Here is a 24,817-nt window from a genome sequence, read left to right on the forward strand (position 1 = left end):
CACCAGTTAAATTTTTTTATAAAAAAAAACACTGATTTGAAGACAAAGGAGCCAGACGTGGAAAAAAAAAATGTGAACACATTCCCAGACTCACTCCTGCAGCGCTCTACTGGGGATGAATTAGTTCCAGTTCTTTCACGGCTGCATTCATGTTGGGAGGAAGGCCTTGCAGGTGGAGGCAGCTTGCTCCTTGCAGGTTCAGTTTGAATAAATAAGGTCTGCGTGAGCAGCTATATGCAGATCACTTCATTACAGTCAATTCAATCTTTTGCTTGATCTCTTCTACATTGATACATTTGACAATATAACATTTTGACTCCCGTTAAACGTCCATATTCATTTGACACCTGCTCCCGCGCATGTTAACTGTGCAGGTGTGACATTCTTTCAGAGCGATGACTGTAATTGCTTCACTGTAACCACTTCCTTTTATATTCCCTGGCTGCGGTCTACAGGAACACTGAGGCAATTTTGTTAATTAAAAATCTGTTTATAGACTCCAGATGACAGGATATTGTATACATAAGAAATATGCCCACCGCGCTGTAATGATTGGCAGTGATGACCGTGCATTTAGAGTTTTTTTCCAGCGATTCGCTCCAACGTCAGCAGCTTTTAACCTTTACAACATCATGTGTTGCCCATATCTATTCATTCAAGCCGCCAATGTTGGCCTCCAGAGTGCAACTTGCAATGCATCATTCAGGCTTGTGAGACTCCTCGTTCACTACGATCCTGCAAATGGAAGACGACTAGTTCTAAATTCAATCCAAACTCTTTCCCCAGCGGGCTCTCTCTGTTTGGAACGAGTGACCCGAACTTGATTCGGTCAGGAAAAAACCCTTTCAGTCTTCAAAGTCACTCTTAAATGTTACTTCATGCACCGACAAGAAGCTTGGCATCTTGTGTCAAGTGAAACGTGGAACAATTAAGGCACCTGTTCTCAAAGGCTTCTGCGCGGTGGCTTGGATTGTATGTTATTTGTGAGCCTCTTTGTATGGATAATTCATATGTATCGCAATGCTCTTTTGATGTTGACCTGCATTATGTGAGGAGAAACCCTGGTTTAATAAGAAAAGGCATTAAATTATATATTGTGCCAATCACATGTTTCCTTTCCAAATGAGTCCTGTTGTGAAACTAGCAGTATTATTCTGAGTTTAAAAGTTAAACAAAACTAAAAAAGGCATCACTGAAAATAGGTACAGCCCAATACAAATTGAAAAACTCCTCAATACTTGTCAAGGTCAACCCCAATAACGAAAAAAGGGATCTTCAATTTCTTTCTCAGACACCCACAACCACCCACCCACACACACACAAAGATAGCCGAGGGGCTGTAAGGCAGCTGCTGATGCAACTTAAAGGAGTGGACACACTGAAGCACAGTGAAAAGACTGTTTCATACATCTTCCAGCTTGAAAAGCCCTTTTACTTCTACCTACTGTGGAAGACCATTCCAAAAAAAAATTGCACGGTGGTTCCTGCAAAACATCCAAGCTACATTAAAGAAAAGAAAACAACACTTTCTACTCGTGTGTGGAATTTATTTTGCTCTGTCAAGGTCTACCTTGCAGAACAAGGAGAACCGGAACAAATTCAGTTTTAAAAAAAAGTCGAAGGGAAATTTTCTTTTTTGAAACGCATAAAAAATAAACGTGACCTCATTGAGAACAGTGAAGGTGCAAATCCAACAAGGGCAGCTTCCCCGTTGGCACAAAGGTGAACACACTCTGTTTACATTGTGTATTTCCAAAAAGGGAGGCAGAGAAAGTGTGTGTTTCTCTCTCTCTCTTAAAGGTCATCGTATTGTGAAGGTTTTAAAGCACAGCATGCGGTTTCCTGAGTTCCACATGGTCCACAAAGATGCCCAGTGTGCCTTTCAAGTCTTTGGATAAATAATTCAACATCTGAGGCCAAGTACGATCAGTGTACATGGCTACATAAAGCCTGTCCTCTAAAAAATGAACAAACTGTTGGGGGAGAAACAATATTTTTTCAGCCGAAATAGATTTAAAAGCTGAATGAGCACGTGTTGAGGCTTTATTCTGATTCCTAACCAAGGAGTAGGTTAAACTAACCATAAAACACAACATCAGAGGTGAACATCGTCAACATTTTCCTACATAATATCTTCACGTAGAGTCAGAATCTTTCGTATTTCCCCTTTTCCATGCCGTGACCAGTGCACATACCCAGAGGTAGTAGGTGAATTGCAGGGCGAAGATGGCGATGCCCTCGTTGTCGAAGGAGCCCGCGACGGAGCGGGAGATGTAGCCCGGGACGATGGCGATGAAGCAGGCCGCCAGCAGACCTGCACCCTGGTTCCACAGCTCCCGCGTCAGCAAGAAGGTGGAGATGGCCGTCAGACCGCTGAACACCGGCGCCAGAAAGACGCACACGTCGCGGATGTGGACGGTGATGTGGAGCAAGTTGAGCATGTAGTGGATGAGGCCGGCAGTCACCATTAACCCCGGGTATACCTGAATGAGGGGGAGGGGCAGAGACAAGTTGAGCAAAAATAAAAAGGGTGAGAGGAATGTTGGGCACACCAGAATCTTTACAGTATTTTTTCAAGTCAAAAAAGACATTTGATGGTCCTAGTTCCTTAAATATGACAATGTATTGTAAAATGAATATCTTATGAATTACTGAATTTGTGGACCAATCAGCTACTCAAGATGATAATTGGCGGATTCATCATTTAAAATCTTTTGATGCAGCCCGAGACCTAAGCAGTGGTGAGCGATGGGAGAGGAAGCGTGAAAGGAGCCAAGAGGGCAGACATATTCCAGCTGGAGGGAGCATAACAAACTGGAGGACCATGGAAGATAACAATATACAAATGTATATTTTGCTCTAAAAATAGTCAGAATATATTTAATTCACATTTTTTCAATTAACGACTTGATTCAGGCCCACATGGGTAAATATACATTCTGGTGACAGAGAAGTTTATGCAGCACTTTAATACTTCTGATGTGTATATTTATGCGTTACAAAGAGCCAATTATGAGCATTATTAGTATTGTTAGACTGCAAATTCACCACGTTGTGAGTAATGAGTAATAGGACAAAAATAAAGGCTTCTAAAGACTTATTACTGTGAGTCCACTGTTACACACTTTCTACTGGATTTAATGAACTGACAAAGCAAACAGTCGTATAAATAGTCGTTTTAATAGCTTTTGACCGTTCAAACAAGGAAATTACCTGTGCCAACGCACACATGAGTCAATTACAAAATTATCTCCTGAACAGACCTTACAATCAGCAGACAGATTTATTAAGACTTAAGCTTTTGAAAGCATATGAAATGCGAGACTGATCGGCCGGTCACCAGTCATGGCCGATCAGCTGAAAGCCGGCCAGTTTCGATCGGCTGCCGATTGATCGGTGCAGTTCTACCCAGGTCTCTAATTAGCTTGTGCATAGGAGACGTAAGCTTCAACCGATCCATTTCAATGATAATCAACCATGTCTTTCCTATTGACTCTGAGGATTGGACTCACTCTAATGGAGCGGCATCCTGCCATGTACAAAACTACTCTTGTATTTATTATCCGTTTTGAGCTCTACGGTGGCGGGGCTCAGGCCTCAGAAACAGTCCACAGCCTGCATTGAGTTCATGCTCGATGGGTAAATATAATTGGGCATAATTTATCAGCACTTTTCTCGAACTCGGCATTCCAGAATACATTACATCGCTCCTTCATTACAAAAATATTATCAAGTAGAACTGACAAAAGCTGTTCGAGTCATTGTCCTTATAGCAACAAAGAGAGGTTTATTGGCTTGACAGCCCGCTGTTGTTATGGACTGTCACATTAGAGGAGCCCGCCTTCCTTATCTACAGCTTGGGAGAGAGAGCGTCTGACAGTTGTTCTCCGGGGAATGGAGGCTGGGTGAGAGTGGGGAAGAAAAAAGGAATAAAGGAGAGGGCAGCTGGACCGGTCTAAGCAGAGCGGTACTTAAAAGTCACATTAACTGATATCTGCTCGTCCGTCTTCCTAACGGTGTGACCCATCCGAGTGCTTAGAGACTTAACGCTATCATACACAATAAATGAGGACTGTCGGGATTATCTGTATAATTTACAATGAAAAAAAGGGTGAGGTGGGGAGGTAGCATACGGGTAGGAGCAAAGAGGCAGACGCTAAAGAAAGGCAGAAGAGAAATTATGAAAGATAAAGAGGCAGAGAGGTTGGGAGACAATGCATAGAAGAGGGGAGGGGGGAGTTGAACTCTAGTGGATGAATGGAGAGAGTGTGTTAAACAGAGTGCATGCGGGTAAAAGGTCCCCTGCAACAGAAAAGAGTCTCGTCACCGCTTTCAGTCGGAGCAGAGGTAATTTTCGTGAATTCCACCTGGAGCCAGAAGGGGTCACGGAGCAGAGAGGCCAGCATCGTGACAATGGAGAGACGCAAAAGCAAGGAGGGAAAGGAACCGCTTGCTTTATGAAACCAACTAAGCAAAAAGCCACAGATTGAGGCTGCATCATAGGCTATGAAACACGCAGCACCAATCTGAGATGAACCCAGCCCTTGTCCACTCCCCATGTGTGTTTTAAAAGCATAGCTTCATGCCAGTAAGAGCTCTCACACGCTCGTTTTTGTGATGCTGAACGCCGTGTGGGAGTAAACTAAATGCCCTTCTTCCCTGAAGCCCGTCCGTGCTTAGAAAATGAGGTAGCTCAGTCATGCAGACAAGTGGGATTTTGACAATTAGCCGACAGTAAATGAGCGAGTGGCTTTCTGTTGCTCCGACAACTACCGTCACAGGTGTCCTTGAACAAGGCAGCGGATTAGTCTGGCAACCAGTCCCACACCTCAGCCTCTTGCTTCAAAAGAAACAGCAGGTGAAAGTCCAGAATGGACCCGTATCTTTCCCTGAGCCAGCTGGTTGAACCTCTGCAGTAGCGCTGTCAGATCTCCTCAATGCATCATTTCTTGGGTATTGCTCCATTTTGCATAGATTTACATGTCGTAGGGCGACATTTGCATTCAGTCAGGCCAACCAAACGACCCAACCGTCTCCTGTTGAAATTCCTGTGAACCCTATAAGGTAGAATGTGACTTACTGACCATCTGGCACTTAATTTCCTCCAAGTAAAATGTAGGTTGTCAGCAGAACGCCGGCCCTCTGAGGCCCACGGTTCTGTTAGAAACGGTCTCGTGGTTTCTAGTACTGGCTGAAGGCAGACCAACACTACATACCAACAGCTAAGACTCGTAAAGCTAAACTTAATGGGCTCAGAGGTGAATGTCAATCAGTTCAAAGAGCCTTAGTAAAAGCGAATACTAAACGGTCTGTAATTATAGTTTAATCAACAGGTTTTCTTTGGATAAGTCTACAGCCTATAAAGTGTGTACTTCTCTGAATATTGAAGTATTAATATAACTTGTGGGAACTGTAATCACTTTATTTCATCTTGCTTCATGAGTGTGGAGTTTTCAGTGACATGTTTGTTTGCACTCAAAAAGCTGATATATATGATACATAAGAGTGCAATTACTTTCCTAGTTGGTCATAGTTTTAACATTATTGACATCAATTGAAACCAGTAGAGTCAGCAACTACATTCAGACTTTAAACAGTATCTCCATTAGTTGCTTATTTTCTTTTATATACAGTTAGTATTTACTTTAATGTGCTGAAAATATGACATGTGGATTGAAAATATGGCAATGTGGATTCATGATTGTAATATTAGTCACCATGGAGCGAGAAAACAGCATAACGCGCATCCAAAAAAACCCAACATTTTTATTCATCTTCTGCAGAAACAGCTTCACACCAACTCTGTTGAACAAATGGTCAGTACAACATTTCTCTAAACGTTGAAAATCTAAATTTGAGCGGCGAGAAACTGACGACCAAGCATTCATTTTTTCATTTTTGAGGAACCCGTGAAGAACGTGAATGCTGCTGCACTCGTTTTGAACACGAGTGAGTTGAGCGTGGACACGATGTGTGGAACAATAATCAGCCAACGCTGTCCATGATAATAACACACGATGCGAGGACAATACGACGACAATAATTGCTCAGTAACTGCAGTGCAAACATATTCTGGCCTGGCAATCCCTCCACAAATAATACCCGCTGAAATTGCTCAGCTAACGTTTTTTTGGTAACTGCTCGGTTTAACACTTGCAAGAAAAAGAAACATCAGAAATCCCATTTGCTCAGCCTAAAACCTACTATCACTTTTAACCTGTTTTTGCTTTAAAGTCTGAGTAACTGTGTATTGCAAGTATGGCATTTAACTATTAACTTCATTTTTTTCTCATGCTAATAAAGCTGTTTGAGACCAAAGCAAATGTTCAGTCTTGACTGAGAGGATCAACGAGTTTAATCTGAAATATATGGCAGGAAACGGCTGTTGAGGGGAACAGAGTTAATATTCATGAAGAGAAACGATCTACTGATCTGTAGCCAGATCTGCTGGAGAGGAAGCAATGCATTACACCGGTATACAAATGCGCACAAAACCCAAGCTTTGATAAAGCGTAAGCCCTTGCGTGTCCTCTGTTTGCAGATTGGTCTTGCTCGAGGGTAGTCTGCTGAGTGAGGTAAAATATTTAACGCAATGTTCAACTAAATTTGAGCAGAGATCAGCACAATGCTCTGTAATCTTCTTCAAATGAACCATGTGTGAATTACTCTGCAATTTCTTTTTTTTTTTTTACTAATACATTCATGATATGCCAATAAAAGCGTTGGGAGGAAAGATGTGAGCTGTGAATGCTTTGGATGCTTATTTGCACGCAGAAGACAAGGCGTTGAGCAGCCATGCAATCTCGTGAATTAACTTTATAACTATTCACTGTCTGAATCCCATTTCCAGTTTAATCATGAGTTTCAAGTCCCCCCACTCGATGCGTACGAGTCCTAAATCCATGTTCTGAACCAGAACCAACACATCCGTTAGTACAAGCGAAGCCTGTCATGGGCAATTACAATTAGTGGCTGATAATCGCCTATGACAGATGAATGCTGATGGATGGGTTTGGGATTCAAATTCCTTCTCTTCTGAAGTGGTGAACACCACATTCAAACATCAGCATGTCTCGTGGCTTCTGCTCCAGCCTTACACCATCTGCTGGGTGCTGGTAATGATATCGACATCCGATAGTGCCGCGCTACATTACTGGGCCTCGCCGTCTCAACTGTGCTGAGGGCTCTCCGATCGGATGACATGGAGAAAGCGAGAAAGGTAGAGCGACAAGGGAAAGAAAAGTCACGCAAGAGGCACCAAGGGCCACGCTCTAGTCCAGCCTCTCGGCCCGATCCCAATAATGGAGACTCGTTGGGAGACATTTCTACGTCTAATTGGCACAGAGGACCTGGGTTATGCAATTTCGATGCATTATTAGCTTACGCAATTACAGGTCAGAGTGCGAGCCTGCTGGGTTCATGACGCTCGATCAAAAGAAAGAAGGTGGGTTTGTTTAGGAGAGAGATGGATAGGCCAAAGGTTGGTTTATTTTTCACATGGTGCCTCACGGTTCACAGGATGCCGGGTTGAGAAGATGGAGTTGGGAAAAGAAATGCAGAGAGTAGGAGAGGGCGGGCGAAATTGGAGATGAATTGTGTGTAATTGACACGTTGCATTTGTCACTGAAAAGGGTCAGTGTTTCGCAACAATCGCTGCTGCTGGTAAGCAGGGAGGCCACAGCAGCCGAGAGGAATCTGTCAAGTGAACAGCTCACTGTGGCTTCTGGATTGTGACTCAAATCCATGCCGACTGGCGGAGGCTTATAGGACTCTATGGTATCCTTGCCTTGCCTAACCCCAAATAACCACACACACAGAGCACTGAGGATACGATATATGACAACACACTGAATATCTGCTTTGCTTCTCATTCTTCTTGCATTTATCACCATTGAGGACGTAAATACTGACCACATAGATACGTTTGAAGGATCCTGTTGTGCTTGTGAATATTGAAATATTAACTGTGTGTTTAGACACGCCTGATTCGTTAGACATGTAAACTACACAATTGCAAATACACTGACATGTCGGAATTTTGGTTTGTTCCTATTTTTTATTTGGGGGGCGCGGGGAGGTTATGGCAACCATGAATACGTAACATGATTATTATGATTTAATGCGCAACTTTATGCTCACTGATGGACTGACTGTCGACAGGTTGGTGCTCTGATTATCCTTTAATATAAAAAGGGACTGAAACTGCAGATTTTGCAAATCCCCCACAAATTCCTGCCATGGCTAATATAAAACTTCCATCCATCCATCCTTTTTTTTGCCACTTAAGTAGGTCAAATTCACAATGGCGGCGTGCTAAGCAAAGTAGCCCATACTTCCCTTTTTCCCTAGTCAGCATCTACAAAAGCATTCCCAGGCCATGTGGGACCTGTAAAAGCCTCAACTGAGTCTTTTCTTCTTTTTTTTTTTAAAAAAAAAAACACAAAAGTGGTGTGGTTCTACGGCAAGATGTTTCTGTGTGCCCTCGACCTGTTCCCAGAGAATGAGCCCAGAAACCTGATGTGGGAGAAGAAAAGAAAAAAAACTAATTAAAGCGGCTTGAATCTGTGATCTCTTTCTTTCAGTCTCTACCCAGAGCTCATGACTACAGGTGAGAGATCAACTCGTAAATTCTGAGCTTTGCCTTAAGGCTTAGCTCCCTCCATATTTGAGTACAACACCCACATGACTGCGAATTCTGTACATATTTGCCAGCCAATCTGAGGCCCCATTTTACCCACCACTCATGAACAAGACCCCACTTTGCCAAAGCCAGCAACTCTCTCCTTTGCTGAAGGGGGCCATCTAGCAGAGTGGCTTGGCGGAGTGTCGAACTGAGCCAGAAGCGCTCGGCAAAATTCGCCAACGTAGTCTTGAGATAAACACGCCGGAGGCTTTCAGCGTTTCAGCTGCCGTGCTTTAAGATTACGTGTTTGCAGAGCACAACGCCTTCTGCAAATATCTTTGAGAGCGTAGTATGTATCCACAGCAATCAGTCATTGATGGCCAATGAGTACGGCATCAGTGACCCCAGCACCACATGTGCTCTGCAGGACATGGACAGAAGCCATTTAAGAGTATAAAAAATAAAAAAAAAATACCCAAATTAAGCGCCATGACCCCTCCAGTATTCTTCCAAGATTAAAGATGCTCAATGACTAGGAAGAAAGCGGCACTGCTGCCTCCTCAATCTGAGGTCCATCGATCGTTGGAGCACATCTTTTCTTCCGCTTTTGTTGGTGTTTTATCTACCTAGATGTGCGAACAATCACTCCCTGTGTCAACTCATTTCAATCAATTATTTATTTTTTTATTTTTAACTTCACAAGAACTTAAGCAAATCTGTACTCTAAAGTGTAGAGTTAGTGAACAGTGACAAATAATTAAACGTTTAGCGTGACTGCGTTTGAGGGAAACTTACCGTGCCACCAACGATCCTGCCCAAGGGGTACCAGGCCCTCTCATCAAACCAGTTGAGGAACTCGTAGAAGCCATTTGTGGTGAGATGGTGCGTCGATCTGTAATTGAACCTGAAGCAACAGAAGAAAAAAGAAAAAAAAAGGGCTTGCTTAGTACAACCACACACAAAGAAGAAACATTATTTTCCATTTATAGATCATAGTTTGCCGAAAACATTATAGCTATTGACCAAAAAACACTTAACTGGAGGAAAGAAAGAGATATTTCATTTCCAGATTTTCTGAAGGCGGTCTGAATGGATAAGCTGCAGAGACTTCGCCTTTTTAGAATAGAGGCGATAAAGCCTCCATTCAGTACATGCGCCTTTGTGCTGATGCCAACGTCTCTCGGGTCAGCCTTCGGTTAAAAAAAACTAAACAGAGAGATGAAGGGCGCGCGTGCACACATACTGTGGCAATTTTTACCAGAACAAAGCCTGCATATTGCACACAGATAACTAACAGCAACCACAGGCTGAGGTGAAAAAGGGGTCTGAAAAATTAGAGAGAAAAAAACAACAGAATAAATGTAAGGAATATCAGCACAAACGGGCCTCGATTCACACTGTAGCTTTAGTAATCTGTGGGGGTTGGAACGCTGTCAAGCAGCAGAACGAAAGAGCTGACACCGTCAAGAAGACTGCTGCCAACGAGAACGAGGCAAGCGTTCAGTAAATTCAGAGGCACCTCCTTTGCTGCACAGCTCATTAATGTGGGCTGCTTTATGGCATGTTCGGAGGGTCATATACCATACGTTCAACACTTGATGCATACAGACCCTATAGCAAGGCAGAGCTGTTTGCTGAAGGACAATTACCTGTTCTAGCGGGTTAAAAAAGAGGCAGATAGGACGGCAGATCATCTGACATGACGAACCAGCTCTTTTACACACCAGGGAGGTTCTTTGATTCAGAATATAACGATATCTCCAGCCAACAAACATGGTACGGTTGACAACAAGGGGCCAAAGAGGCTACAAAACAACGCAAGGGCATGTTTGTTTGCGATTTAGCATTAACATCCATAATAGTTGGGTTTATCTTCCATCTAACTGCTTCCCCCTGTGAGACTAAACTGCATGCGTGGCTGTTGTGCTAATAGAAGGCTGGAGAGCCTGGAAATGGTTGAAATTTGCATTAAGTACATCTTCAAATCGAAAGGTAATGGTAGCTCTGAGGTGGACACATCACATTTACAAACTCATTCGAGTTCGGGTTTGCCATTTTAATAACACGACATGTATAGATATGTTCATATATCCAAATGGGGATCTGCATCCAACGGCAAAACATTTGAACATCACACAAACATGACCAGATGTTTTTAATTATGCATGTGCAGTAGTCCATGAGGGCATTTTAAACGGGTAAAATAAATTATGAGATTGCACCTGAATCCAGACCTGTGCCAAAATGTTGTTCCTCAGTCATCTAAATTTTGCTAAAATCTCTGAACAGGTCTCGGAGACATCCTACTACCCAGAGAAAACGGTACCTGCTTGGTCAAGGTAACTCAGCAAATACATTCCAAGTACAAGAAAGACATTTCAACACAAAATACAGAAACGAGTTACACCTCAAAAAAGCACAACAGAGGCAAATCATTAGCATTTCCTCCTTTCCATCTCCTCCGCATGTTGAGACTCAGTAGTTTAATGTTGTTGTGTGAATAAGGGCTGAAACGATTCCTCAAGTAACTACAAAAAAATTAGCCATGGAAAATTGTTGCATCTTTGCTTCGTTTAAATTCCTAACACTAGCTTTAAGCAGCTTATAATACAAGTTAACTTGGTGGCCAGACAGTAATTTCAAACCCAATGCTGAGCTCCGGTCTCTTGTATCAATCCAATGCAATTTATCATGAGGATCATGCTGAAAGATTAAACTTTTCAGATAAATGGCTCCACTCTAAACGGATCCAACTTGTGCCTTTTGAGACTAAACAAGTTTGAATATGTAAAACTTCTGGTGTCTTACATGCAGATATAAAGCAGATAAAGGTTGGCACATTTGATTGGTTGCACTGAAAAACCCACAATTTTCCAACATAATTGGATGTCCTAGTGATTGTGCAGCAACATTCAGAGCAATCTTCAAAATGAGTGACTTTTAGAATCCTCCATGTCAGCAGTTACTCATTACATGTGTGAGTCAGAGGGAGCAAAGTGATCAAAAATGTGATGTGCAACATTCTCTCGGATTAAATCATGAGACAAAATAAATAAATAGAAAGTCTAATCGCCATTGTGCCCGTTACAGGGATCTTGAAAAGCTATTGGAGAGCGGGCACGAGTGTTTATCCTTGGGGCTCCTTGGGTAATCGTATCACTAAACAACCCGAAGATCAGGGCCCTGAATTAGTGCAGACTCTATGGCAAACAAACCATCCTACCGGAACGCAAGAGTCGCAGAGAAAATAACACTTTTATTGTACTTTCGGCTCCAGGTTTGTGTTGGCAAGAATAATTCACAGTTCTCGCCGGTGAAGATTCAATCTTGTGATCACATTTCCCTCTAAAGCTAATTTTACTGCACACAATTTGCAGCAGCCAACCAGTACGTCCCCTTAATGTCAGAGGATGCTCCCGACAATGCATTTGTTCCTCCATTGTGTGAATCTTTTTAAGTAAACACTGAGGTGTGTACCCAAACCCATAATGTTACGATGCTGCAGAAGCAGCCAGGTGAGCGCTCCAGCACAGCGGGACTTTGAAACTGACCGGCCACGTTCGCCTCATTGTTCTGCAGCTGTCAAATCAGCGACGCGGAAACTGAGCAAATTCAAAGAAGGCATTCTAAAAAGACAACTTTGCACGCCGCCCAGCCATAACCACAAAACTCATTTTCCAATGATCTCATGGACAGCCGAGCGGAGTGCTTTATCCTTGCCCTTGTCACTTTGATGGGGCGGATAATGTAGCTCTGCTGGGCACATTAGCAATTTAATGCATAGCTGCCAATATGGTCTCAGGCCACAGAGCAAATGATGACGAGTGATGCCACTGCAGCACCGCCAACCACCAGCGAATGGGCAACCCACCTCTAATACCATAAAAAAAAAGACAGCTGAGAGGATGAAGGGAAAAATGGCCCCTATATCAAATCCGTCAGATAATATCTCAATGTAAAAATGAAAATTAAGAGTGGCATATTGTGCACTTTAGATCACTCGGGGCCCCCTGCGTGCACCATAATTCATTTTAATCAAGGTCCGTTTCACTGATTACCAGTTTCCTGTTGAGATGGGGCCATCATCATCAGCATGCCTAAGTGGGCTCCATTGCTGTTTCCGAGCCAGTAATGCTTCATTCAGTATCGACTACATAATCAGATGCATCATTGCCTTTTTCTCCCCACTGGACTTGCGATATGGTGAATGTGTAAATAGACTTTTGGTTCCAGGGGTGTAATCACCACCCTGACTAATTAGCCACCACTGACGAGCTCTGAATGAATAACGTGTAAATGAGAGCCTGATTTGGGAAACCAATCAGGGAGGCAGATTTGTTCGTCAACATGGTATTGTTCTTGCTTTTGTTCTATTGTATTTCTTGAAAGAGGATAATGAAAGGAGATGAACACCGAACGCTGACGCAAAGGCCTCGCCGTGAAAGAAGGGGTCTTCGAGAGATGAAGGTGGTGAAAATTGATGCCATGCACTAATCACAATATAAGGTAGAAGGCACAATTAAGGCAAAGGGTACTTGTTGGATGTAAAGAAATGCATATAAAAAGGGAATTTCATGAGGATGGACAGTCAAAGAAGTTCAACAATAAGACCGAAAGAGAAACAAAACAAGTGATTTTTAACCTATGGTTGTTGTTTGTGAGTCCGTAGAGTAAGGGACTGGTAGCTTGCTGGTTCGGGAACCAGCCTTTGAAGATTTCAGAGGGACGGATCCTTATGTGGACATTACATAAACCAACATCATCCAGTTAAAGAACCGTCTAATGAACCCCATGACCTGTCGGCAACAGTAGAAACTCATCGTTTTACAATAACTTTTGACAGGATTACAAATATCTGCACCTCACAGAATTAACCTTTTAACAGTGCCCCCAATCGGATGTTATGGTTAGATTACCCGGGAATTGCACCATAGTTAGGATTAAGTCACAATGCACACTTTCCCATCCTGTCCAAACACTAAGACCGCCATGCTAGTGCAAAGGGTGCAACTAACTGGCTCACTGGACACTGACAGCTGCCAAGTAGCTTTAATAATGCCGAGTGTCCTCCACGCCTGCCATCATCTGACAAGGTAAGGCGTCTGTTTCATCTAGCGGCCATATCACTTTGATCAAGAGGGTGGTGTGTGTGTGTGTGTCAGCTGGTTCAATGAACCAGTAAGGTAATTATATTATGTTCCTGTGTGATGGCAATATTGTGCACATGGTACTAGACATCACTTAGTAAATCTAATATGAAATATTGTATTGAATCAATTACCAGCCTGTTGTATTGAATCAACGGACTGATTTCAGAGACCGGAGCAGTAAAAGTACATGAACAGCATCATTGAGCTATAAATACCGAACACACAGCTAATTATTGCCAGGTCAACCATTAACAAAAATCCCAAACGGGCAACAAAAAAAAAAAAAAAAGAATTTCAGTGTGTGAAGACACTGCAGGGAGGATTCTTCTGATTGAATCTTGAGTACAGAGCTAATCTTTTGAGATCAAGAGGTCCAGGTAAAAGCCATGCAATCCTAATGATATTGTAAATAACTCCACCACACCAAAAAAAGTCAATAGCAAACACTTTCATTGTCCACAAACCATACCAAGGACAAAAAAGAAGATACTCTGTGGTAGGGATGGATATCAGTACTTGATACACTGACAGTGTCAACCCGAAAGACCCCAGTACCAAGTAGTATCAATACTTATTTTGTCACACAATACTTTTAGTCAGTTGTTTTTGTGCCCAGATCTCCAAAAAGTAAAAATATGTGCTGTTTTGCTTGCAGTCAAATCACAAAAACTGTTTTAAGAATCAATGAGACATGTGATTAGACCACTGCCGAAGCAGCTACAACCCATACGACCAAGGTTGCCAACGGTGGATTGGGAAATGAATGCTATGCAATGATTAGATGACATGTGATGAGTATCGCATTTAGTACTACTTGGTATCAATATCGCTGTAGGGCTACTGGTACCGGCATTGTAAATCTGAGCGATGGGCAACTGCTCTGGAGGACATGTTGAGAACCTTGCGAGAAAATCCCCAAACACATCAACACTGGAATTCCAATTAAAATGCTGGACTGATTAAATGTGCATTTGGATCAGTGCTTAGCATTGGATTGATACAAAAAGTGTCACTTTAATCTAAGCTTTTCTGAATGAACCAGCTGGCAATGTTAACACAAGCAGATGGTTTCTGTTTTTGTGCCGTGGTGGGGTGCAAGATCATCGTGTCAATATGCAAAGAGCCAAAAGATTGCCTGTTGGAACTAATGAATGAAAATTGAAAAATAACGTAGCGTCCTGAGGCAACGAGACATAATGGCATAAATATTGACTTGCCGAGGGGAATAATTTCAATACACATTACTGTGTTCCAGCTTTAACTAGGAATACCCAGTAGACAGAGAACAGCCATAAACTAGCATTGTTTATTTGCTCCCGTGCCCCATTTTGACAGTCAAGATAAAGGTTCCCACATAAAACTGTTCGGGTTGTAAAAAATAAAATAAAAATGTATTTAATTCTGAAATAAGCCACAGCCTGATAAAGACGTATCTTTACAAGGTGATAATCTGTGACTCCCTCTTTTACTCCAATAGAAAATGTGTAAAGAAGCTTCTGGTATGAAATTGGTTCGGATTTGGAACGCAATGCTTGCAAGTATAAAATACTCAATCTGAGTCGTTTGAATACAATTAGCCAATGAGCTCCACATTTTCCTGACAAGATTTATAGAGAGCAAAGTCATTTCTATTGACATCCTAATTATCTTTCCACAGACATGCAGGCTCTTATTCACACCTGTGTGAGAACAGCTTGGCAATACCCATCACAATGACACAGACGAATAATGCCTTGTGGGTCTAATTTCAACAATCGATCTTGAATTAGGCTATTTTCTTAGCCAAGCTAGACAAGATGCTTACACAAGCTATACGCACAACAGGAGAGGCATTGAATAATACATTATCCAAACAGGGAAAAGAGTTCACAGTGGTTATGCATCTAGTAGTAGCAGTCGACCCATAACAGAACAAGCTGGACAGGACTGGTTATGTTGCAATAATTTCCGATAAAGTATTTTAAAAGGTCAAATATGTTCTTTAAATATGCTTGATTTATGCTTTGTTCAGCACTCTCCTTTAGCCTTTTGGCTGCGAACCTGCGATAGGTCAGGAGTGATGAGATCTGGAGCACTTAAAGCTTCTTAATGAGATGCAGCAAATGTTCTGACACAAAGCTGGTCTTCAGAGTAAAAGACAAAATAATTATCCGTTATATTTTTGTCATTTTATGTGCTTAGTGAGTAATTAAAACAAAAACATAAGATTTGGTGGTTTTGGACCCATTTCAAAAAGCAATGTCAAAGATATTAAATGACTAATTTAGGAATTATAACAATTTGTTCACTTGCATAAAAAAAATATAATCTGAATAAAATAAGAGAATCAACGATAAGAATAAGATATATGAATTAAATTACAATCATGGCTCTATGACTACCGAATATTCATACTCAGTTCCTATATTTAAAAACAAATACAGAAAGCTTCACTAGAAACGGCACTACGTTGTAGTGGTCGGTTATTCAGCAGCAAATTACACAACTTTAAAAAGAATCACTACAAAACCTGGGAGGAAGCGAAAACAGAGCATTTATTTCTCTTGCATTGGGTGGGCCTGCTGCTGCCAGTGAAGGGGCGCAGGGCAGCGGAGGTCTATTAAGAAATTTCAAGGTACACAGAATGGCTTCACACTCCACAGCTTCCTGCATTTTCAACTAAACGACTACAAACAGATTAGTGATCGAAAAAACAAAAGCAGCTGCTCGGCGTGATTCCAAACGCTCTCCGTGATGGGACGATGAAAAAGAATGTGCTTGGTCAACTGAGCCCGATGAGGTCGTACGAGACAATCCCACAACGAGAACATTTCTACCACCTGTATAGGAATGACACCAAAGTGGGATTTGTGAAAAAGCACCATTGCCTGAGAGAACAAACCACACTGTCTCCGTATTGTTCTACCCATCGCGTTAACAAATGTATTAACGCCACAAAGGAAATGGCAACAGTCGAATTTAGGATGGATTAAATGTAGTGTTGTGTTGGTAAAGCAGTGGGAAGACGGGAATTCAGGTTGGAAAGAAACAGACAATGTTACTGTGCAATACAGCGTTTCTTGATCCCCTCCCTTTTGTGGAAATGGCAGTTGACAAAACATAATGCAATCCACCACAAATTCAATACTGAGAATTAGCCACCTCTTCTCTGTCGGTCCAAAAAGTCAACATGACAGGCCAACAATCAACATGACCGGCTAAAGTTTCAATACGTCATATTATTTTGGTCGCTCTGTTTGAAAAAGGGAATGGAGGGAGGATGATCAACTATGTGTCAACATCCTCAGAGCCACGTGGACAAAATAGATAAGATCTGAATTTCAAACGTAGTACCTTTAAAAAAAAGGTGTTTTTCCTTCATTATAAGGTGAACACACTGAGACTGGGGTCAGTCGTAACAGGCCGGGGTCAAGACTATCAGCAGTTGAACAAAAAAAAACTGTAGGCAGATGTGCAGGGAATCCATCAATGACAGAACCATTAGGCCACTGTGCTTTTTGTGTTCGATAACGCCACACAGAGGTGGCCATGTGGCACACGATTAACCAACTGGAGCTAGGTTAGTATTGATTAGTAATTACAGAAGATGGATGAGAAATCTGAACCCCCAACAAGTATTGGATGCACACCACAGCAAACACTGTGCAGAATGCATTCTTAGGCGTGTACGAGTACAGCAAGATGAGCCAGCCTCCCTTTCACCAGTATTCAGTCAACAGTGTGCAAAATTTCAACTACAAACTCGCTTGAAAGAGATGGTTGGGCTGATGTTACCTTGAGCAAGTAGCTTCAATCAGACACTTAATATTCCACACTGCATGTTTGCATATACGCAGCAGAATCAGTCAGAGTTCAAAGCAAACTGATCGTCTCTTAAAAGATTAAGCTCCTCTTAGTGTGGGTTGTAATATTCTGAATTCCCCACAAAGCTTAGCTTCTCATCTCATCTCCCAAGAACGCCACAGACTGAACCGAGACAGGACGCGGAATTGGCACAAAAGATGGTCAAGAATAGACTATAAACTCACCTGCAGCAATGATTTGTCCTGCTAATTTACTGAACGGAAATTTGGGTCATCTTCATATTCCCCTCGGTAAAAGGCAAGATTCAGTGGAGGGATGATGTCGACTGTATCATTTGCAAAATAAAGTGACTGAAATATCCTCCAAAACAACTAATTACATAAGATAACCTATGCAGAGACTAAGCTTTTAGCATGTAAACAAGCACAGCACATAAAACTAAAATGTCAGCTGTTTACTAAATGATACAGTATAGCAGATGAGTTTCATTTGTGACCTATAAACAGGCTCTTGAATCTCTGGGGATCATCCCCGATCATAAGCCAAAATACTACTGTTTCAAGACCTGTACGAGCCATCCATGTGCACACAAAGGACAAATCTTGTCCGATTAATATATCGGGTTGACAACTGATGAGCGAACTCGCAACAGATGTTTTCTGTGACGGTCTCCGCACACTACATGGACGCCAGATGGAAAATTAGAAGCGCGGTTCTTAGCGCTGCAGATTAAGGGCATGCAGAGAGATAAGTGTCACTAACTGCAATGTAGACACGCTGGGTGGCTACAACATGATGGGATCAATGTAATATAGATTTCACCACACACTGTATAATGGCATTGTAAAGGGGAATGCACCTGAGGGGTTATGCACTGAAAATGCCATTAAACCTGTAATCAGTCGAGAAAAAAAATAAAAATAAAAAAGGACGGATGGGGAAAGCCATTGAAACACTAATATATATATATATAGATATATATATATAGATATATATATATAGATATATATATATATATATATATATATATATATATATATATATATAAAGCCTTTTCAAACTTGAGGTACCTAGAGGTTTTCAGTGTTGACTTAATTGATGGTTTGAAAATATTGAGAAAAATGGATACAATTAAATTCCAGCAGGTATCCAGAACTCTCAAGAAGGAAAATAACCGTTAGCAGAAACCCAGCACAATTAAATATTCTCAACTGCACACTTTGCTAAAAATTAAAACACTCCAAAACGCCGAAGAGCCAAAGGCAAAAAGAAATTAAGTCCATGATTTTTTTTTCTGGACTGTTTTCAGTCAGCAGGCAAGACACGACTCTTAAAGTGGCAATATACGGTAAATATTTTCTATAACAGCAGATCAAACAACAATGTGAAAGTGGGTGATAAACCAAAATTAATAGGTGTTGAACGCCTTGTTGATGAAAAGATAAACATCGGCGCATGAAAGACCGGCAGACAGATAATCAGTTTGTTTCAGGGCACCTACAGCGAGTGTTAAGGGGGAACTTAACCTTCTCTTGTTCAGCGTATTTTCCAGTCCTTTGGGTCGCAAACTCTCCTCCCTCAACTCTTTTGTTAAATGCTGCAGAGCCAATAAGCCGAGCTACACACAGTGCCGGATTTAGAAACAGTGTTAAAACGTCTTCGAAACAAGAGTGATTCAAAAGCAACGAAAGATTTGTACTTTGAGTCCATTTAAAAATGGTACGCCGTGGGGTGAAAAAAAAAAAGGGGGGGACGTTTCCCAAAAGCACAGTCACTGAATCTTGAACTGCGGCATGTGAATCAAAGGCAATGGATGAAAGGCATGCCAATTCCACATTTAGCCGAGGAGTCCACTGGGGCAGAAGCTTCTCTTTTATAAAAACCCACTGTTACAGTCCACCAGAAATAGGGAAGGCACGGCGAGAGCCGGGCGGAAACAACAGGCAGCGGTGGATCCCGGAGACGGGGAGTAATTACTAGCACACAAAGAGCTCTGCTGTCATAACGGACGACTAATCATTTGGATATCGCAAACACAAACACCGAGCACAAACAGCGGCAATAATTACAGGCCTAATCACTGCACGTTGAGATCTCTATTGAAGGCTTTCTCTCATAAGAACTCGGGTTTGACTTGGGGGTAGGAAGGCAATTAACAAACAAGTAAAAGTCCTGATGACGTACTTGTGGTAGCCCCTTCTAAATAGCCTTTTCTGTGGACGTAAAGGAACACAGCTCAGAGCCTGTAGTGTTTATGAAGACCAGTGCACTCTGGAGCTACACACGCGACTAAATCCCCCCACTGTGAGGCTCGAGGCTGAAAAATCCTGCAGTGAGGGTAAACTGAGGCCAGCTATCCACTGCCGCCTACCGCTTAAAAATCATCTTCTCCTCGTCGAGACGTCCACCCGCTGCGGGAAAAGCGAGACACTGGGAGAAAAGGCTCTATTAAAGGCCCGCGATGGCCCAAAATGAAACCATAAAGCCGGATGTTAAAAACACTGCTGTGGACAATTACGCAGTCTACATTACGATTGATTCCCCTGAACGAAAATGTTGTTATTGCTTTGCCCTTTGAGCGTAATGTTTTTTTTGTTTTTTTTTTGCTATGAGCTGTACAGTCACTAAGAGACAGTGGAGAAAACCCCGGTAAGACATTTACCCTTGCCTCACACATTAGTGCACGGCTCTTAATAACGCGCCCCACCAAAAAGAGATCCAGAGCGCTTTACGCCGCGTCTCTCTGGCAAACTAGGCAAACATTAATACGGTGTGCCTACATCTTAACACAAGTTATTGCAGCCCCCAAAGCTGCCATATCTGCATGAATGGGCTTGCCACGGTGGTTTCGAAATCCTGAGGGGTAAAAATTTACTGCCAGGGCTGAGTAATTATACACCGTCTTCTGTACCACAGTGGTCCCTTCATCATTATTTCCCGGCACATGGCTGCCTCTGCTGTTTCATATTCAATGGCTGTGAGATAACGGGGGAGGACGAACAGAAGGGAGTGCTTCTCTCCGGCTCTTCGTTTTCTATCTTGTCCTACAGTGGTGACAAAGCAATGTTTCATTCCTCCACAGGGGAGTCTTTCAGGCGCTATGAACTCCCGGATCCCCCATCCTCTCCAGTGCACAGAGGGCAGACACAGGGCAGCCAGGTATATAGAGATTTGGATCAGCTGGAGGCGGGAGAGGGATTGTCAAGTTGTCAAGGCGTAGTAAATGTCCAGTGTAGGTTTCACATTGTATATGACACCGCATCTTGGAGGCTGTGGGCATGTTTATAATTGCCAGGGGACACCACTAAGGCCTGGTCTGTTTAACAAGGTAATGTTAACAAGATGGTGTTAACAGTAGCAAGCAGCTCGTTAAGTCAGATTTAACTTTTTAAGCTAAGACATTTTGAAAAGCAAAAACATGTCGGCCCTCTGAGATTTCACAGGGCTCGGTGTTGTCTCGCTCTAAAATCAACATGCGAGTTCTATCATCCAGGTACGTAGTGTATATACACACACACACACACACACACACACACACACGCATCGTGCTCCAGTTCTTCCACTGATCCTTCTGTTGACTAGTAAGAAGTGTGAAGCATCTCATCACAAATCAAATGCATGATCATTTTTGATTGTAAATTAAACCGCTTCTTTTTTCTCCAGCACACGGAGCAGTAAATAGCAGTCAGCATGTCAGTGTTATCCGTCTGTGGGCCAATCCCAAAAAATAATAATCGTATTAAACCACCTTTCCATAAAGCAATAACCGCACGTTCACTTTGATCCGTGCGACATTGACTGACAGCCAGACAGCCGCCTATGACCAACAGAAAGCAGCCCTGCGCGTGCAAATATTAGCTTCATAGCCCCAATGTGTTGGTTTCACACTTCCACACGGGCATGGGCACATTTTGTGCTGCAAACAAACTCCCAAAGCGAAGAAAAGCAAAGAAAAGCAAACCACTCTTTAAAAAAGAAAAGGTACCTGCAGGTGTAAACCCTCTTATTTGAGACACTAATGTGAGGTCCCTTTTCTTTAATAGAATGTAAGTCATATACGCTGTGTACATTATGTATGGAATAAATAGTTTTTGGGAGAAAGAAGATATGGTGAGACTAGTGCTGTAAAGCGATTAAAATATATAATCGCGATTAATCGCATTTATGTCATAGTTAACTCGCGATTAATCGCATTTTTTTTTTCATTTTAATGCTCTTAACAAGAAAAAGTAGATTGGCTTGCTTCATGCAAATGTCTTATTTTATTGAAAAAAACGTTCATGCCAATAAAGTAGAGAGAGAGAGAGAGAGAGAGAGAGAGAGAGAGAGAGAGAGAGAGAGAGAGAGAGAGAGAGAGAGAGAGAGAGAGAGAGAGAGCGAGAGAGAGCGAGAGAGAGAGAGAGAGAGAGAGCGAGAGATGAACATAGCAGTCAGGCTTTGTAGGTCCTGTCAATGGATGCGATGTATATTATATCAGCTAGATCCTCTTCCTCCACAACATTAACAGGCGACACGCAGTAGCATCCATTTAGCTTTGGCTGCGATAAGTTTGTTCTTCGTTGTGGTGTCCATGTGTTTCTGTCCGAAGTCATCCATTCGTGTCTACTATGACGAGGGGGCGCAGAGTTAGCATCAGCTGTGTGCTTGGCCATCGAGTGGTATTTCAGACTGGATAGCTACGATGATAGCTCAGTTCACAATGACAAAAGGCTCATAGCGCTTTGGTCTTGTCAAGCGACATCCGGTTGAGCTACATCCGGCGTTGACAAATTAAAATGTGTTAACGCCGTTAATAAAATTGATGGCGTTAAAATTGGTTTGCGTTAACGCTGTTAATAACACGCTAATATGACAGCACTAGGTGAGACCAAACCATTCTGGGAACAGACTGCACATTAACTTTCATTTAAACTTGATTTAGCCTGAGTGAACTGGTGTGACAGAGCACATTGCTCATGCTTACAAAAGACGCCGCCAAAGATCTTGGGTAATTCTCTGAGTGACTCAGTGTAAACAGCAATTAAAAGCTTTTTTCCACCTCGCTTACTTGGGTGGACAGATAATACAGTTGTGGGCACTGTTCTGCATTTTAAGCATTGAGACAAATCTCACATTAGAGGATATTAATTTGCACGCCTGTGCAGACGAAAATAAAGAAATAAAAGACGGCCTCAAAAGATCCGTTGTCAGATCAGGTCCCCTTTGTGGAAGACAAAAGAGAGGAGGGGAAGACGATGAAGGCAACATGAGCTCAGTGCATGCAACCAAGAGAGCTCTCGTTTGATGTAGCAGCCCTTAATGACCCCGCGCAATCTAATGAGCAGCCATACCGAATAGAGATATCACCATGGGGTGGGGGGTGGATTCCAGACTTTGTAAAACATGTAAAAAAGCTACTGTCTTAACTGTGACTCTGCATGCATAATTGCACCGGAGGAAGAGGACATTGATTTGTTTGGTGTGGGGAGGAGGAGGGACAAAATTGCTCACTGTAATTTCCAGGCGAGGAAAGACAATGAGCCTTTTGTTATTCCTCAAATGAAATGTCACCCCAGACGCGGCGAAGCTTTCCCCACTTTAGGGCCTCGGCGCCAGGGATGAAGGATTGCTCGTGGCCAAAAACGGAGAATACTGGAGCTGTATGTACCGCTACTCATCACTCAGGCCGAGGCGTCCCGAATGCATCTCAGCATGGGGATTAGTTATGTTCAGAGTCTGTGACAGTAAAGCAGAGAGAAAAAAAGGGTCCAAATTGAGTAACTGTAGTCGGAGTTTACGCCTCTCGACAAGTTTCTGTAATGTGGATACGTGTTCATTTGTCAAACTCGGTCCCTTCAGTGTAATAATACAGTAGGGCTGTACAGTGAATCCAATATTAATCGCAATGTCAATTTTGGGCTCCACTACTGGATGAACATGACCGATTGTGGCGCGTGCTCGCCGCTAAAAGAAAAACGTTGCTGCATATCAAATCAAGCGCTTCCTCAACTAACAATCAGCCACCATGGGTAATAATCATGATCGCCTTACATTGTAGTTCCCGACCCGTTTCCGTCAAGCAGCGACAGTTGCCGTATCGTCTTGGGTTATAACTGTGACCATATATGACCAAGGCTGACTTAACTTACTCAGGAAACACATCGAGGCTCGGCTAAGTGAGCCGTGGGCACTGCTCTGACATGAGGGCGGCGTCTACAAACACGCCGTAAGAAATAAAACCGCTCCTTTCCCCCTGAAAACACACAGTTGGCTTGATCAGTCTATGAAACTTCAGCAATGATAAAAATCAAGCAGCACAAGCACTCTCAGATAATCTGAGTGAATCTGTGTGAAATGCGCAGTGATAGCATCTTAGTAGAAAACGGGGCTTCCGGGCAAAGAAAATACATAAAAGACAACAATGAGCTCATCCTGGATGGAAACTCCACACTGGATAGATTCAGAGCGGTGAATGGGAGCAAAGGCTTCCTCTCGCTTGGTTGTCTGGGTAGCAAATCTCCAAATCTCAGCCAGAGGGTGCGGTGGTGTGGGGGGACAGCACCCTATTAAAGGGAGCCTGAAAGATGGGACTGCGGTCCATTCGCAGCCAAATTCAGCTTTTGTCTAGCGGGCCCTATCAGATAGGGCTCAACCTTCGCTGCAAGTGCCATAATGACATTACGCCAGTTCTTGCTGCAGCAACTGCAGGTAGGCTGTGTGTGTGTGTGTGTGTGTGTGTACGTTAGATGAAGAGAGAGGCTGATGGAGACGGAGAAAGAGACAGAGACAGATAACTCTCTCAGCCTGACTCCTGATTGAACTGCAGCCCAGAAATGCAGAAGGGGGGAATCATCCCTCTGCAACTGAATGATGCCGATGCAGACAGCCAGACTAATGTCACAAGCCGTACAGCCAGTACCTCTTAAAGAGACATGCTTTGTGCCAGTTTCAGAGCACTCCCTATCACGTCAGGATGATCGACATCTTTGTTCGAAGACAAAGGTCTTCGTTTATATATAATTTTTTTCACAAATATTCCTACCGGTCGTAGAAATTACACGATAAAGAAGCAAAGCGGTAAAATCACAGTTACACGCCGTACCTTCAGCAACAGCTCCGTGAGATGAGGCTCTATTTCTCTCAGGCGGAATGAAATGACCTTATTAACACCTCAGCTGGGCAAGAGCAGCCTGACTCGTCCCAGCCGGGATGGAACGTTAATAGAGCTGAACCAACCATCCCTAAACATCACCTCTGAGGA

The 24,817-nt window shown here is 42.7% G+C and overlaps 1 protein-coding gene across 1 annotated transcript in view; it reads right to left on the reverse strand.

Annotated features, from left to right (window-relative positions):
* The window catches only part of LOC137784826 (dolichyl-diphosphooligosaccharide--protein glycosyltransferase subunit STT3B), a 69,927-nt gene that overhangs the window by 29,257 nt on the left and 15,853 nt on the right, over positions 1 to 24,817 (reverse strand). The window contains exons 2-3 of the mRNA XM_068575771.1: positions 9,419 to 9,527; positions 2,196 to 2,483 (exon numbers count right to left, since the gene is read on the reverse strand). Of these exons, the coding sequence (XP_068431872.1) occupies positions 2,196 to 2,483; positions 9,419 to 9,527 (397 nt within the window). The remainder of the gene's footprint in view (positions 1 to 2,195; positions 2,484 to 9,418; positions 9,528 to 24,817) is intronic.

This window comes from Clinocottus analis, unplaced genomic scaffold (assembly GCF_023055335.1).
Source record: "Clinocottus analis isolate CAN_PGR_092001 unplaced genomic scaffold, fCliAna1.0.p SCAF_14, whole genome shotgun sequence".
NCBI classification, from domain to species: Eukaryota; Metazoa; Chordata; class Actinopteri; order Perciformes; family Cottidae; genus Clinocottus; species Clinocottus analis.